We start from the raw sequence: 17,658 nt of genomic DNA, 5'->3' as shown, positions 1-17,658 counted from the left end.
TGTTAACATTTAATGAAAAACTGAATGATGCGATAACACTCAATTCCCTTGAAATATAGGAAAACACTGATAGGAGATCACTTCCCGAGGGTTAAAATTGAAATCCTACTCCCAAGAATATGAACATAAGCCAGCATATAGCAGCACCAGCTGCACAGAGTTTCTGTGGTGGATGCAATGGAGAAGCCTCACAGGGCACTTCCAGACCTCATGCGTTGCCGCTGCGTGTCCCGCTGTTGCGATCACAGGCCAGCTGTGGCCGTCGCAGTCGAGTGACGCATAGCACATGCGTCGTTGCTCGGAATCCCTGTGGTGCACTGCGCATATAGCGCTGACAGGCAGGTCTTTCCAAAGTGATAGCAAAACACTTAAAAGGCAATAAAACCGAGGTGCAACTTTTCCAAGTCCACACAAGTGATCAGCACAGTGTATAGAACCACCCTACGCGTTTCATGACACTCAGTCACTTCGTCAGGGGCATGATGGGTAATGGGACCATACGCCTATATATACACTCATAATAAATCAATAAAACAATTAGCACAATAAACAATTAATCAATAATGGATCAGTAAAGAGCTATTCTGTTACAAACATACAGATATGCATACAAATAACCAACAAAGAACATAAATAACATAACAACAAAAATTCATACAATACCAGTAATGCAACTAGGATGAATGGAAAAGGGGATGATAAAAAGGAGCCTGATTGTATCAATGGAAACAGTCAAGGACACAGATGAAATGAAATTGAACTCTCCTTCAATGGTCAAAACCACACTGATCTCCCTATTGGGAAAACCATAACCCATAGGGAGCCCAAATTGCAGTATATAAAATATAAAATATCATCCAATGGACACAGCTTTAAGTATTAATAAAGCTCAACTCTTTAGGAATGCCCCAAGATCAAAATCAATGTTAAGATCCAAAGGTGACAGAGTTTTTAACTCATAGATCCAGTAGGATTCCCTTTTACTAATACCATTAATCATAACCCCACCTCTCCAGTTGCCTGAATAACCTTTAATAGCTTGGCATACAGTACCAAACCTACAGGGTTTTTCTGGTGATGTACCAAGGAGTGATGTGACACACTTTGAGTAGTAAGCCCTTTTTTAATATTGTATACATGCTCATAGATGCATCTCTGGTACGATCTCCCTGTACGTCCTATATTGTAGTCCGCAGGGACATCGTAACAGATAGATCACAAATGTAGAATGGCAGTCAATATATGAGCGAATATTGTACACTTGCTAGGTAACATTAGAAGCAAAGGTAGTCTGATTTGCACTATATTTACATGCCGTACATATTGTACAGGTAAAAAAACCTTTGCCTTTGCATATTTTACCTCGTTCAATACCTATATTAGGACAACTGGGGGCTAATCTCATTTTAAGATTAGGTGCCTTCCTAAAAATAATGGAAGGTTTAGGAGGAAGAATCTGCACAAGGTCAGTTTCCCTCAGCAAGATAGGCCAATATTTGGACAAACCTTGTCGAATTTTAGGGGCCATCGCATTGTATTGGGTAACAAAGGAAACTTGATTTGTAGATCCTACCTCTGGTCTGTTTTTATTTTTATTATACTCCAAAAGGCCAGATCTATCGACCTGCTGTATCTGTGATAATGTTAACGTGAGTTCCTCCTCAGGATGTCTCCTTTCAATAAATTTAGTCTTAAGTTCGTTAGCCTGAGACGCAAATACCTCATCATTTGAGCAGCTGCGTCTTAGACGAACAAACTTCCCTTTGGGATCAGACTACTGGACTGCTATAAGAGACTATCTTCACTGACGACCACGCCACGCGGTGACCACTGCCGGCGGATGGGGACGGACCAGCCACAAGGTATAGACGGTATGGTGATATTATCCACGCCAGAATTCACCCCACACGTAGGCGGACGACCACGTGGATCAGACGGATCCCTTTAGTATTCTGTGATAGCCGGTTGCAGGAGCCCTGGGCAGGTACCTATTCAGTGCACTAACACTCCATGGTATAGCGCTATCTACAACACATTGGGTGGGCCTTGACACAGGAAAAGGGACATCAGGGAATTGGTGCCCTGCACTCAATGTACTTTGGGGACATTGACGTATACAGTAATTGATTGTACCGAAAACAAAGCAAAGGTGGAAATGTATCACTCCCCATCCCTTCCCCCTCTTTTTTTTCTTTTGTACCCTCTCCCACCCACACCAAAATAACTTGTGTAAAAAAAACTATAAAATACAAGTTAAAAAAAAAAAACAATCCAACTGATGAGCACATTCACATGTCTCAGACAGGACCACTAACCGGTCTTTCCCCATAATCTCTCAGCATACGATGCTATAAAAATCGCAACTGAAGTTGAGAAAAAGAAACACTAAATGGGCAGTGGAATTACGATGGGATTCACACATCTTTATTGAGGTTGCACAGTGGTGACTGCATGGAAGGCCCTCACTGTGTTAGATACTGTCATCAATAAATACTTCTCTTGATAGAAACATGAAAACCCTAGTTCATCTACAGCTGCACTTTAAACAGAAAGAAAGGAAGGAGGGTAGGTACTGTAGGTGATATGAAGGAAGGGAGAGAGAAAGCTGGATACAAAATGGGAAGAAATTCATTGAGAAGAGGGAATGGAAATTAACAAAGAACTTTGTATTTGCTGTTTACTATTCTTACAAATTCAAATTTCACTTGTGAGCACATTCACATGTCTCAGATAGGTCTGCAATCATGCGTTGCACAATTATCTGTTAGCATACACTGCAATCAGAGATTCAGGGAAATTAAATGCTAATGAGAACATAGTGTCACCTTTTGCTTCCAATCCATTTTAACATGAGCCCCTATAAGAGTATGTCTGCCGTATTATACAGCATTGTAGCACAGCCTGGGTTAAAGAATGGCATAGCCAGTACAGGGCCGGATTACCCATTAGGCAGCCTAAGCACGTACTTAAGGCACCAGTAGGGGCACCATAAAAGGAGAATAAAAAATAATAAATTATTTGATATTGCAAAAAAAGCATATTAGTAGTCACCATGGGAAAAATCAAAACTGTTGGATTTTCTTACACTCCATTATATACTCATTCCCGTTTTTCTTCTCTTTTCTAACTTATCCCCACCTAAACCACGGGGTGTACTACTAACGTACTTCGCAATAATGCGAGGAAATCAGATCTTGTCATGTGTTGCAATAAATGTATGTTTAATTATTGATATATTTTTCTGAATTTGATATATACTTGATTCGTTGTTTTTATTTATTATATATACCGAAAACTATGTAAAATTGGCCCTTTGTGGACAACTTTGGCCCACCATGCAAAAATGTTGAGCATTTTTAAATCGAATATTAAGTGTGAAATGTGGAAAATTTGTACATGTTGATTTGTAGGTCACAGTTGCAACATTTGCAGTTTCTAATATCATTTTCATTTGTACCGTTAGATGTCAAGACTGATACTATTTTATATGTTAGTCCTCTATGGCTCGTTGCTGCATCCCTACATGGCTTTGTGTAACCCCCTGCTTTTAATCTCATTTCGGTATGGTTTTGGGCGACGCGAGCTATAGAAAAGTTAGAATCCCTATACCAAGAATTTGTTTCAAACTTTAGTATTTCGTATGTACAAAACATTTGTCTAATTTTCAATACTGCAATTATTTTCAAAGCAAATGTAAGTACAGTATTACATTAGGATAGTGATAGCATCATTTCTATTGTATATCCTATATTGTGTATTTCATTTCAATACAATTGATAGATTTTGGCATATTCCAGTGTTTTTCGTTTTATTCACATTGAGTGCTGAGGACTTTACCTATGTTGCTTTATAGTTTTAGAAGGGTTTAGGGTCCCTCCTGCTGTTCCCGTGCACCAGACATTATATACTTTAATCTTTATTTGGGAGTGCTGTCTGTAACACCGTACTTTAAGTATTATGCCGTTTTATTAGTAACTTAAAAAACGTGATGGTAATAATGCCAAATATTAATGCGTTTTGTATACATTTTTGGTAAATCAAAATGAAACAGTTTTTATTGAAATTGTAAAAAAAACTGGTTTAATTTCAGCATACTGTACTTGTAAGTTTTATGGCGTTTTGAACGGTTTAGTATTGTTTTTATTTTAAATTATATATGAGGAGCACCGTAATCTTTTCAGTGTTTAGGGCCTCTAAAGGTCTGAGCCAGTAAACATACCTGCAGACAGCTGTTTCAACCTTTTGGATTAGGTCATTTGCATGTAATTTCCCAGAATCCCTGGCTGCAGTGGAAGCACTATATGCTAAGAGATAATTATGAAAAGTTGAGTTGTAGACCTGTCCCAAACATGCAAATGGGATTTTTTTGGGCCTTAATCGCAAGAATATTTGTATTTGCTGTACACTGTATGGTGGAGGGATTTTGTCCCTTATTTACACCATAACTTATTTAATATACGAATAGTGATGATGTTGAGGAGACCATCCATTTCTTGTTGTGCTCTGCCATCTGCTGGTGAATGAAATTAAAAGAAAAATAGTAATTTAAGGTACTAAATCATCCCATCCAAGTGGCTAAACTGGTAATAAGACATAATGAGCAACCTCATAATAGGCTTTAAAAGTTACATGTACAGTGATTTCTGTAACATAACATTTACTTAATGTATAAAGGAGGCAAATTTTCTAAAGTGTGAAGCTATTTCAGTGCAAATGAGATGTTTATGATTGTAGCTTCCTCTAAAACTTGGATTTAGTACATTGTGCAAAGCAAACCCCCATAAACCTGTATCTGTAACACTAGGCCGTTTGACCTTCTAAGAACCATTTAAAGTGCACTAATATAGCACCAAAGGGAACTAATGGTACTTATATGTCTAAGGCTTCGTTCCCGGTGTCTGCGGCTGCGTGCGCGGTGCACACAAGGTACGGCCCTCTATGTGGCCAGCCCCAGTAGCTGCCTGCGCGCGCCTGCACAATGCACGAAGCGCGACCGCCTTTGCCAAAAGGCAAGAATTTTGTCTTGTAGTGCGGCGACCGAGCAATGGCCACATCACGGTGGCGGTTCAGCCAATGAGGGTGAACCAGCCACGTGATGTCATAACTGCGCCCCTCCTCCCCCCCAGTGCCGAGTGATCTGAAGTCCATCAGATCGCTCGGCTGCAAGGGGAGAACGCCGGGAGGCGCTCCGTTGCACGCGCACTGGGGCTGTAGTCTAATTGAAACTGGTCATTGGTGGATTTTTTTGAACACATGTCACATCCGAGGGTTCATTTCTTTAGTAATATTCATTACCTCTATACTAATACTTTGTGGTTGGCGCCGCTTGTTAGGTATGGTTTATGTGTACCCCGGTGGCGGCCATGTTGTGTTTGGTGCCTCCGGAAGGGGAGGGCCTAAGAGCAGGATTTCCTCCATGGGACAGGGGACCATTTGTGACAGTTGCTGGTCTCAGAGTTCTGAGACCTGTGTGGCAGTTGAACTGAAGCCTGCAGGAGTGAGGAAGTGTCCGGGGAGCAGGCAAGCAGGCAAGCAGGCAGGCCTAAAATATACACCCCTAGGCAGTCCCCTCACAGTAGTGAAGTGTGAAGGGCCGGCCATATCATTAGGGATTTCCCTGTAGTGAGGGATCGCAGCAGATGAGTTCTCCAGCAGCAGCAGCCTCGTGCAGCATCCGGGTGTGAGGCGTGAGGGGCTGCTGTCAGAGACCCCGCTCTATGGAACCCCGTCGCTGACCGCAGCTTGTCTGGAGTACTCCCTGGTTAGGCCGCAACCAGGAAGGTACCTGTGCACCAACACAAGGGGGAGGGTAGTGCTGCCCGCATACACACATTGGGAAGGGTTGTTTGCTGGACACCATGGTATAGGTGCCCAAGCACCCAAGGTATCGTTGGGGCTAGCTACCCCATGGCGTTCTACTGTTATTATTGTTGTTTTTGTGTTGTGTTCTGCTATCCGGGATCCTCATAGGTGGAGGCATTGCACCAGTGAGAGAGAGAACACATCGTCACCCCAGGCTCCCCATGATAGGAGGCCCAAGTCTCCTGTAAGTCAAACAGGTAGCACCAGTACCGTAATTACCGCGATATTCCCATTGGGATAGGGAAAGGGTGTTACACTTATATTATTAAGGTAACATTATCTAGTGTTAAAGTTTGCATCTGAAACTGCTGAGAACATTTTGCAAAGATCTTGCACTGGTTGGGAGGTGGGCTAAAGCCTGCTACAGAAATCAAAGGATGCCTTAAAACTCATAAAAAATAGCATAAAGAGTTTGATAATAATAATAATAATGTAAAAAAAAAAAACAGTCTACCTTGGTGTTTGGTGTGCAGGCTTAAGATATTTTGGCCATTGAATCAAACTAAATGACCATATGTTTTTAGTTTAGATATACATATACAGTGGTCGACAAATCACCAAAAATCTACTCGCCGAACAAAAGAATCTACTCGCCACCTAGTACCACACGTGTGCTGCTTGGGCCAATAGGAGCTCGCCACAATGTTAAATCCACTCGCCCGGGGCGTGCAAATGTATAGGTACTTTACTGTGTATCTGTGTCATTGGAAGTAGCATTGGGCTCTGTCTGTGTTCTATGTTCTGTCCTTGATTTTAACTATTATCTAATAAAGCGGTGTACAAACTGGGGCCACGCCCCCCAGGGGAGCACTAGATTTTCTGGCATTTAAATTAAATGCCGGGGGACAAAGCGAGGCCTCTATTAAAAAACTCACCTTCCCGCGACGCGTCGTCATGTTAACCTGGGGTCGAGCGGGAGGTTGGGGTGGGGGGAGAGGCGCGAGGCACAGAGGAGAGCAGGCAGGGAGCACACAGGGAAAAGTTTGCACAGCCCTGATCTAATACTACATAACTAATTTATTTATTTTTAAAAACATATAAGATTTCACATGTTTTGCTTCTTTAAATAAGTTGTGCTTGAACATAATGCTACAGTATGTTATGTTGCTAAGACATTTGAAAAGCAACAGTCCTTTTTACAACTTTTTTTCACGGGATGGGTACCGGGGGAGGAGGTAGTCCTCTGGAGCGAAACTGCTCTATTTTACACATTAGGGAACGTTACCAGCATTACTTTTTAAAGGGGGCCTAAATGGCTCTCGAATAGGAAGTCAGAACCGATGACATGAGATTTGGCAGCCATTTTGTTTCCCTTGGAGATTTAAATCAGGTAATTTAATGGTAAGTATCTCTGTAACAGGGCATCCCTAGAGCTGAAAATAATGTGGTTCAACTCCAGAGAACACACCAGTTTCCCCTCTAGAAAAAGCAATAGTAATGTGATTTAAAAAAAACAAGTGTGGGGGGGGGGGGGGGGGGGTCAGTGCTGCTTTAAGTTTGGTGACAAATGTGCATAGTAGTTCTAGTAGATGTATTGATCCCGAAGAAGTGTTTTAAGTTGTAAGACTGCACAAGTTAGGAAAATACAAAACTAATATTTTTAGGTAGGCAGAAAAGGAGGAGATAATAGTTCTTAGTTAAAGTTATTGGCAATGCTAGCCTCTAAACAGACTAAGGCTGAGTCCCCAGTGTAGGCTGCGACGAGTGCTACGGTTTGTGCTGCAGGAACACGATTCGCCCCTCTATGGTGCCTGGCCCAGTAGCTGCCTGCAAGCGCATGTACAGATCACGATGCCCGACCACATTTTTGCAAAGACAAGAATCTTGTCTTTGCTAGTAGCGATGGAGCACTGGCCACGTCACAGCGGCGGTTCAGCCAATGAGGGCGAACCAGCCGAGTGACATCATGGCCGCACCCCGCCATGCCCCACACCCCTCTGTCACGATCTTGTCTTTCCCCCTGCAGCTTAGCCACATACCACATATCGCGCTTTCACACATACACGCATCACCAGGCCGCCAGGCGCGTGTGCAGCAGCTGATCCTGGGGCTGTAGCCTAAAGGTCCTCTCAGGGCTCCCACTGGTTTGGGGGTTCCATTTGTCCCCCTATTCCCACCTAGTGATGTCAACTCACCCAAAAAAAATTGTAGTTTCCACAGACATGACTCCCCAGTAAGAGCCTCATGAAAAGAATATACTTTCTCACAGGCTGGGTTACATCAGTAATGTGAGTTTCTGCTACCCGAATAGGGTGACCACACGTCCCGGTTAAGCCAGGTCAGTCCCGGATTTTCATTAAACCATTTTGTTGGTTGGTGTCCCATCCATTTTCTCAAAATTGTTCACATTTCCCTTTTTTATGCTTTACCCTGTTTGGACTCACTTAAAACCATAAAAAAAGAAACTGCGTGTTTTTATGAGATCGATTTATTACAAAGAGTAAACATTTTAAATATATTGGTAAACTCTAATTAAACGATATATTAATTTAGCGCACTTTCTCCCACTCCCTGGGAGATGTGTGGCTACGGTGTGTGTATGGTGCAATACCTGGTGGCTCACAGGAGGCCTGAGCCTCGACTGCTGGGAGCCTGGGGTGTATCCAGGAATGATGCTCGGTAGCGCCTCCACCTGTAGCCAGATTCTATAGTGTAGAATGACCCCATTACAGGACACATAAGAAATAATACACACATGGTATAATGGAACAGTTTACTATACACACTAATATAGTACAGCCTACCCACCACGCCTCGCACGGCCGTACCTTCCAAAGTACCTAGTGGCCTTTGGGCACCCAACCAACCCAGTGTCCACAAAGTCAAATCCCCCCACCCAATGTGTGGTACAGTGCTGCCCACTAATGTGTGAAGGTGAGTTGGTGCACTTAGTTGGGTACCTGCCAAGTGTGTCCACACCCAGGTGCGCTGATGCTGTACTGATGATGGGATCCACGGATCCGTTGCTATAATCCGTGAAGCCTCCGCCTCTACGTTGGGTGGTGTCTCGTCTGGACGGTGTCACCATGAAGAGTGTCCTTGCTGGAGATGGTGGTCTGGTCCCAGACCACTGGATGCCAGGATGCAGCGTGTCCCGGCTGTGTCCCTCACTATTACGCTACAGGGCCAGAGTTCCTATCTATGGGCCTGTCCCTGCAGCAACCACAAGCTGAGGGGAGTCGGGGCCTAGTTGAGGCCTAATAGGGGTATATGGCATAGTGCAGGTACCACAGACACCTGCACACACAACCTACCCCTTCCTTGTCCCAGCTCCAACTGGTGTGGCCTCAGATTCGCACCAAACCCAACTCCCTTACTGTCGTGAATATAGCATCCCTATTGGCTCTGGTGAGACACATGTCTGCAGAACTGTAGTTCCCTTGCGGATCATAACAGAAGATCCCGCCTTACACTGTGCATGCATGCGCCTTCCCTAATCGCTGCGGCAACTGAGGGGTCTTCTGCGCATGCGCCACTCTACATAAGATGGCTGTGCCTTGGAAGGGAGCTGCCGGTGACGCGATTGCCTCTTCTGCTCCGTATCCTGCCTCTTGTCCCGCCCCTTTTGCTCCGCATCCTACCTCTGCTCCCGCCCCGCCACCGGCACTCATGTGCCCCTGCACTTCGGAGGTAAAGGGAAGCAAGGGGAAGCACAGAGGGGGACGCCCAAAGGGGAGACCTTGCCACATAATATAAACCAGACCGTCATTTTGTTACACTCAAAAGATTTTGTTATGTTACTAAACTGAAATAAATCAATAATAAAGCATTAATTGGGATACTATTAGACAAATACCATTATAATATTTATTTTTAAGTATGTAGTTTGTTATATAATTTTTTTAATGTATCCCGGTTTTTACTTTTGAAAATCTTGTCCCCCTACTCTGATATAGCTGATTACAGGATAGAAGCAACAAGCTCCCCTGCAGCTCCTGCCCTCATTGAACTCCTGGCTGCATACCAACGAGAGGTGAGGAGTTTAGTTTTAATAGTTACATTCCATAGGATTTGTGTATCAGTGCCTGTGTGTACAGTATGAATCAGTCTGCATGTCTGTTGTACAAGAGTGTGGATATGTGTGTATCACTGCGTGTGTATGAGGATATGTGTGTAACCGTGTGGATGTGTATGGGGATATTTGGGTATCAGTGTGTGTGGGATGTGTGTATCAGTACCTGTGTGTATGGGGATACTGTATGTGTGTACCAGTGTGTATGTATGAGGATATGTGTATATGAGTGAGGTGACCTTATCACATCTCTTGGGTTCAAATATCACCTCTATGCTAATGACACACAAATTTACCTTTCAACCCTGACCTTACACCGGCTTTACACAACAAAGTCTCTGAATGTCTCTCCGCTATATTATCCTGGATGGACCTCTACTGACTCAAACTTAACATGTCAAAGATTGAGGTCCTCATACTTCCTCTTAAGTCTGGCCCTACTGCCCCCTTATATATTACTGTTGGCAGCACTATCATACACCCAGTATCACAAGCATGCTGTCGAGGTGTAACATTTGACTCCTCTCTCACACTCTCACACTCTCCTGTCACATTCACAATGTAGCTAAAACCTGTCTTTTTTTACTCTGTAACATTGCAAATATACGCCATTTCCTCTGTTCCTTTGTCTCTTAAAACTCTAATGCAGGCCCTCGTTCTCTCCCATCTTGACTATTGTAACTTTCTACTGTCCAGCATTCCTGCCTCCCCTTTAATCTATCCTGAAGGCTGCTGCTAGAATCACTTTACTCTCTCCTACATCTGTCTTGTGTCTCTCCTGCTGAACTCCCTCTCCTGGCTTCCTATTAAACTCTGCATTATTTACCTCATTTAAGGCTATACACTCTTCTGCCCCTCCTTACATCTCAGCCCTAACTTCTCGCTATACATCTTCCGTTCTGCTTAAGGATGTCTTCTGTCTACCCCTTTTGGAGATACAGGAAGGGCACATTATATTACTGATACTCAAATGTAATGTGCCATGGAGTTTCAATCATGCAAAGACTATTTCCAGCTGACCCTGAGGCATTAGGAACTTAGAAGACTGACAAATTGCAGAATGAAGATAAGAGAGGTGATAGGAGTGGGGCATTTGGAGACACATGAAGGGTTCATTAAAAGACAAATACTCGGGGCGCATGCGCAACGTCAGGGAGCATGGCTGCATAACCCAATAGCTCCGTGACCCGCTCTGACAACAATTAAATAAAAAACTTTCAAAAGTACACTTTCCCATGTAAAAACATCACAAGCCAGTGAAGAAGTGACAAAGATGTCGAAAAAGATCAATAAAACCCCCAGAAAGAAGGGATTACCGGAGTATTCCGGCAGAGGCAGAACCAGCAGGGCGGCCCTCGCAATGGCGCCCGCCTCCCGCACGGGCTCAGAATCGGAGGAGGAAGGAGAGGGAGATGCAGGAGAGGCCCAAGGATTATTGCCGGTGAGGGGCTGCAATTTTGAGCGCCTTTATACAGACCTAAAGTCACTCCTGCAAGCAGAGATTAAAGAGCTCCGCAAGGAGGTTGGGAGCCTGGGAACAAGGACGAGTGATCCGGAAGGGCGAGTGGATGCTAACGCTAAATCAGCACAAAAAAATACAAAGAAAACAGTGGATCTCCAGCAGCAGATAAACGAGCTCCGGGAGCGGCAGGAAGATGTGGATAACCGCGACCGCCAAAATAATATCCGCCTCAGAGGGGTCCCAGAGACAGTAGGGGACTGTGAGGACTTCGTATCGCGCTGGCTAGAACACCTCTGCCCGGATAGCCCCAAAGACAGGCTACTGATGGACAGGTGCCACAGAGCGCTAAGATCAAGACCCTTACAAAATGAACAGCCCAGAGACATAATTGTCAGGCTGCATTATTACAGCACGAGAGAAGCGGTGCTGCAAAAAGCCAGAAACTCGGCCGCCGCGGAGTTCGAGGGCGCCAAGCTGATGGTCTTCCAAGACCTATCCCCGTCTACACTAGCGAGAAGGAGAAACCTTTGGCCCATCACCAAAGTATTGCGAGACAAGGCCATAAGATATCGGTGGACCTTCCAGTTCGGGCTGCTGGTGGTCTGAAACGGGCGGGCCATCTCCATGAGGAACCCAGAGGAGGGAGCCATGTTCCTAAAAAAACTGGGAATAGGGGAAAGTCCTTCTGGCCCCGTGGTGGACGAAGCAGCCCCAGGGCCCTCATGGACAACGGTGGAGAGTCCGGCCAAGGCGGGAGCCAATAAGGGCTGAAGCAAACATGCCAGTTATAACACTTATTTGAGACGTTTGGGAAAATTCTAATGTTCTAAAGTTCTAAAGTTTCACTGTTAAGAGGATTTAAAGTTGTATAGTTGATGGGTGCTAACCTGGGACATAACAACCATAAAACTGTAACAGCCCCTACAGAACTGAATCGTGGAGAGTTGACTTGCTGCCAAGTGTAGCAACGATAGCAGAAAGGGTAGAAGGAGGAAGGCATAATAAAGTAAATCACACAGGAAGGCAGGGGGTACGTAGCGAGGAAGTTAAGCGAGCAGGAGCGGAGGGTTACAGAGAAGGTAAGAGGAGGTGGGTAGCACGGAGGTGGACGAGGGAAAGAGGAGCGGACTAGTCAAGTAGATAAAGAGAGGCAGTAGGTAGGAAGTTCGTAATGAGCAAGGAGGGCTGGCAGATATTTAGGCAGTGAGCAGTAAGTATACCGCAGGTTGAGTGGAAGGCAGGGGGACGTTAGGAGAGCGAATGAGGGAGGAAGCAGGTAGTAGGGAGGGAAGGAGATAGGAGAGTAGATTGAGCGGGGAGAGGGAGGTGAGATGCTACTGGTAGGAATGAACAGAAAGTAGCCGTGCAGGAAATATGATTTGGAGGCGACAAAAAAGGGCACAAACTCAGAGGAATAGAACGGGAGTAAGCAACGAAGGAGTATGAAGTAATTGCCGACAAGGGGGGACAATCGGACCACCGAGGTAGGGACACGAGAGGAGCAGTACGGGGCATAAAGAGATAAGCGGCATAGGGTGGTACAGTGAATAAACTCATAGGGAAGGGGTGAAGGGAACTTCACAATAGTGAGGTCAACGTAGTTAGTCTTCAATGGAGGAAGGCACCCAGGTTGGAAAGACGATAGATAGGAAAGTTTTTGTTCAGAATTAATATGGGAGCGGGTCCGGACTGGTGGGGGTGGGGCCTGTTCCGGAATCCGCATGGGCCAACCACCGGGGACTGAGGGGACTCTTTCCAGGACACCGGCAAAGTCCCTTGGGTGAGGGAGAGGGACGAAGGAGGAATGAGGAGTGAGAGGAGAGTTCGTTCGGCCTCCTCCAGCACATACCCAAGGGCGTTGGACTCAGGACCGGGGTGTTCGCGCCAGGGTTCTGGGGACATTGTTTATTTGTTATATATGTTGTCTAGATGTTTTCCACCCCCCCCCCTTTTGTGTTTTCCTACCCCCCCTCCAGCATCCCAACCCCCTCAGGTCAGCGGAGGCGCAGGAGCATACCTGAAGAAGGAGCAGCCATAAAAAGGGAAAGCACGTGGAAAGCATTCCTGTCTGACATCGGAGCAGCACTACACGACAGCACAGATAAGTAGAGAATTAATTCTGGTCTCGCACAATGTCAAAGGTTTTAATAGCACGCTAAAACGAAGTGTAGCATTTAGGGATTATAACCGTAAGAAAGCTGATATCATTTTCCTTCAGGAAACGCATTTTTCAAAAACGAACCACCCAAAATATATTGATAAGAACTATAGAGCATTCTACTTGGCCTCGGCCGCCGTAAAAAAAAGAGGAGTAGCCATAGTGGTGCATAATAGATTGGCGTTAGAAGTCTATTAACTTACCAGCCTTTGATTCTGCTTTACGCTCCTCCCTCTCCTCTCCCAGTTCTGCTACAGACCCTGACAACCTGGTCAGGAACTACAACTCTGCCTTATCCTCCTCTCTTGATATACATGCCCCGATTTCTCTCTGCCGCCCTCGCCTTTCTAACCCCAGACCCTGGCTAAATTCCCACACGCGCATGCTGCGCTCCTCCACTCGTTCCTCTGAACGCCTCTGGAGGAAATCTCACACTCTCGCAGACATCCTTCACTACAAATTTATACTATCCTGTTTCAACTCTACTCTCTCTCAGGCTAAACAAACCTACTTTACTTCCCTAATCAACACGCACAAGTCTAATCCATGCCGACCCTTCTCTGTATTTGACTCTCTACTCAAACTACCCCCAGCTGCCTCTTCTTCCTCCATTTCACCTCAGGACTTTGCTGACTACTTCAAGGAAAAGGTGGAATCCATTCGTCAGAGCATCCCCTCTGTTTCCTCCTCCCATCCTACACTGCTTTCTAACAGCCCTCACTAAAATAACTAATGACTTCATGCTGCCAAAGACAGAGGTCATTACACTCTGCTCATATTACTCGACCTCTCTGCAGCATTTGACACAGTGGACCATCCTCTTCTCCTTCCAATTCTCCATACTCTTGGTATTCGTAACAAAGCTCTATCCTGGATTTCCTCTTACCTCTCCAATCGTAATTTCAGTGTCTCTTCTGCTAACACCATCTCCTCCTCCATAGATCTCTCTGTGGGGGTGCTGCAAGGTTCTGTCCTGGGACCTCTCCTCTTTTCTCTGTACACACTTTCTCTAGGTGACCTAATCACATCCCTTGGGTTTAAATATCACATCTATGCTGACGACACACAAATTTACTTTTCAACCCCTGACCTTACACCAGCTGTACAGACCAAAGTCTCAGAATGCCTCTCTGCTATATCATCCTGGATGGCCCTCCGTCGACTTAAACTTAACATGACAAAAACAGAGCTCCTCATACTTCCACCCAAACCTGGCCTTACTACCTCCTTCCACATTACTGTTGGAAGCACCATCATTCACCCAGTAGCCCAAGCACGCTGCCTAGGGGTCACACTTGACTCCTCTCTTACATTCTCCTCTCACATTCAAAACGTCTCTAAAACCTGTCGCTTTTTCCTCCATAATATTACAAAGATTCGCCTTTTTCTCTGTTGCTCGACTGCTAAAACTCTGACTCAGGCCATCATTCTCTCCCGTCTCGACTACTGTAACCTCCTGCTGTCCGGCCTTCCTGCCTCTCACCTGTCTCCCTACAATCTATCCTAAACGCTGCTGCCAGAATCACTCTACTCTTTCCAAAATCTGTCTCAGCGTCTCCCCTGCTCAAATCACTCTCCTGGCTTCCTATCAAATCCTGTATCACACATGCAATTCTCCTCCTCACTTTTAAAGCTTTACACTCTTCTGCTCCTCCTTACATCTCATCCCTAATTTCTCGCTATGCACCATCCTGATTCTTGCGTTCTGCTCAAGGATGTATCTAAATCCCTCTCCCGCCTTAAACCTTTCTCACTGACTGCCCCACACCTCTGGAATGCCCTCCCCCTCAATACCCGACTAGCACCCTCTCTATCCACCTTTAAGACCCACCTTAAGGCACACTTGCTTAAAGAAGCATATGAGTAGCACCGTAGATATTACTAGACACGATACATAAAGCACTTACCAAAATGCCCTCCTACTGTTTCTGTACGTTCCTCTTACATACCAATTAGATTGTAAGCTCCTCGGGGCATGGACTCCTCTTCCTAAATATTACGTTTGTCTGAAGCACTTATTCCCATGACCTGTTATTTATATCTGTTTATTATTTGTTATTTATATGATTACCATGTGTATTACTACTGTGAAGCGCTATGTACATTAATGGCGCTATACAAATAAAGACATACAATACAATATAATGTACTGGTACCATCAAATAGAGAGAGAGAAAAAAATACACAGGTTCTGCGCTCCATCTATGGAGTATGCAGCTCGGAAAATAAATGGCCTCACATTTATGGAATCCCTCCCACCCCCCATGCAGAAGGATAATGGCAGCAGTGAAGGAAATGTCGTGTATATATATATATACACATCTATATATATATATATATATATATAAATATATATATATATATAAATATATATATATATATATATATATATATATATATGTGATTCCGGTATACACCAATCAGCTCTGCTGTTTTTCCGGCGCAATTTAATCCCTGAGTGCCTTCGCGTCACAGCTTCTGCGACTACATATACAACCAGATTCAATACCCACGTTAAGCCCCCGGACGAAGCAGGTGGCGAAAAATGCGCGTCGGGGCTTATCCTTTGTGTGCCACAGTGTCCCTGATTGAGCCATTCATCTGTCTGCTGCAGGATACGTGAGATGATCCTTTAACCACAGACGGAGCCCCTGCGGTGGACGCTGAACCCCAGTCACCCTCTGACTAAAGACAATGCTTTTTGGACACTTGCTAAGTATTGCAGCAGCTACATACAGGCATATCCCGCATTAACGTACGCAATGGGACCGGAGCATGTATGTAAAGCGAAAATGTACTTAAAGTGAAGCACTTCCTTTTTCCCACTTACAGATGCATGTACTGTACTGCAATCATCATATACGTGCATAACTGATGTAAATAAGGAGTTTGTAACAGGCTCTATAGTCTCCCCGCTTGCGCACAGCTTCGGTACAGGTAGGGAGTCGGTATTGCTGTTCAGGACGTGCTGACAGGCGCATGCACGAGCTGCCGTTTGCCTATTGAGCGAGATGTACTTACTCGCGAGTGTACTTAAAGTGAGTGTCCTTAAACCGGGGTATGCCTGTACAGAGGTTTTATCTCTCATTCTTTTCAGTTGTGGGGATAGTGTTTGTCTATTACCTCTGCATGTTTTCATCTGTGTATGCTGCACTATTATGCCTGAGGTGGACTTAGACATTTCAGTTATTGTTTTTATTGGAGTGTCGCTTGCCTTACAGGATATCTGACAGGCTGGTCTGAGTGTTGGTAGGCTAATCATTTGCCACCACACCTAAGGGTTAGCTTATACATGCAATTATCCTTTCTGCTATTTGTAGTAACATCATTGTTTGTTCAATAGATACATTGTATTACTATAGAGGTCACTATTTACTTTAATCATTGAGGTTTCAGCTCACTTTTTTTGTCTCAGTGACACTGTGGCAAGGTTTTAATTATTATATGTTGTATGTGATGCATTTAATAAATTTAATATTTTTGTATGCTAGAGTGCTTGTACTGGGATACTTTTTTCTTTCTGTACACACACACACACACACACACACACATACACATATTTATTAAGGGAAAGAACGCGAGAAGAGTTCTGGTCTGAGGATAAAGAAGAAATAACTTTTTGTTTAGCTTCTGGACGGCCTACATACTGTAGTCATGGTCAAGTGGTCAATAAAAAAAACCCAGAAATAAAATGGACACGGGACCTGGATTCCTGCCCCGATGACAGCTACACTTCCCCAAAAATGTTATTAGCGGAAATGCAGCAAAAACATTTTACCAATGCGAGTACTGTATATAGAATAAGAGTAAGTTGTCGAGTATGCACTATAAGGTGTACATCAAATATTGACAACTTAAATAAAAATATATATAGAGGCATACCCCGGTTTAAGGACACTCACTTTAAGTACACTCGCGAGTAAGTACATATCGCTCAATAGGAAAACGGCAGCTCACGCATGCGCCTGTCAGCACGTCCTGAACAGCAATACTGGCTCCCTACCTGTACTGAAGCTGTGCGCAAGCGGGGAGACAATAGAGCCTGTTACAAATGCGTTTATTACATCATTTTAAGTAACACTGAGGTAAAGATCTCAACATGTCCTCTTCTGTTTGACACCATTGAGAGAGGGAGAGCGGAATTTCTGACCTTGATCAAATTGT

The 17,658-nt window shown here is 44.5% G+C and overlaps 1 protein-coding gene across 1 annotated transcript; it reads left to right on the top strand.

Annotated features, from left to right (window-relative positions):
• The first annotated feature begins 5,500 nt into the window (after positions 1-5,500).
• On the top strand, positions 5,501-13,297 carry LOC142489990 (uncharacterized). Its single transcript, XM_075591709.1, has 3 exons — positions 5,501-5,781; positions 9,759-9,835; positions 10,711-13,297. The coding sequence occupies exon 3, from the start codon at positions 11,148-11,150 to the stop codon at positions 11,940-11,942; it is 795 nt and encodes a 264-aa protein (XP_075447824.1). The 5' UTR covers positions 5,501-5,781; positions 9,759-9,835; positions 10,711-11,147; the 3' UTR covers positions 11,943-13,297.
• Positions 13,298-17,658: the final 4,361 nt, after the last annotated feature.

Source organism: Ascaphus truei, chromosome 3, assembly GCF_040206685.1.
Source record: "Ascaphus truei isolate aAscTru1 chromosome 3, aAscTru1.hap1, whole genome shotgun sequence".
In the NCBI taxonomy this organism is placed as follows: domain Eukaryota; kingdom Metazoa; phylum Chordata; class Amphibia; order Anura; family Ascaphidae; genus Ascaphus; species Ascaphus truei.
The sequence above is the reverse complement of the archived record's forward strand: the minus strand, read 5'-3'. Positions and strand labels throughout refer to the sequence as shown.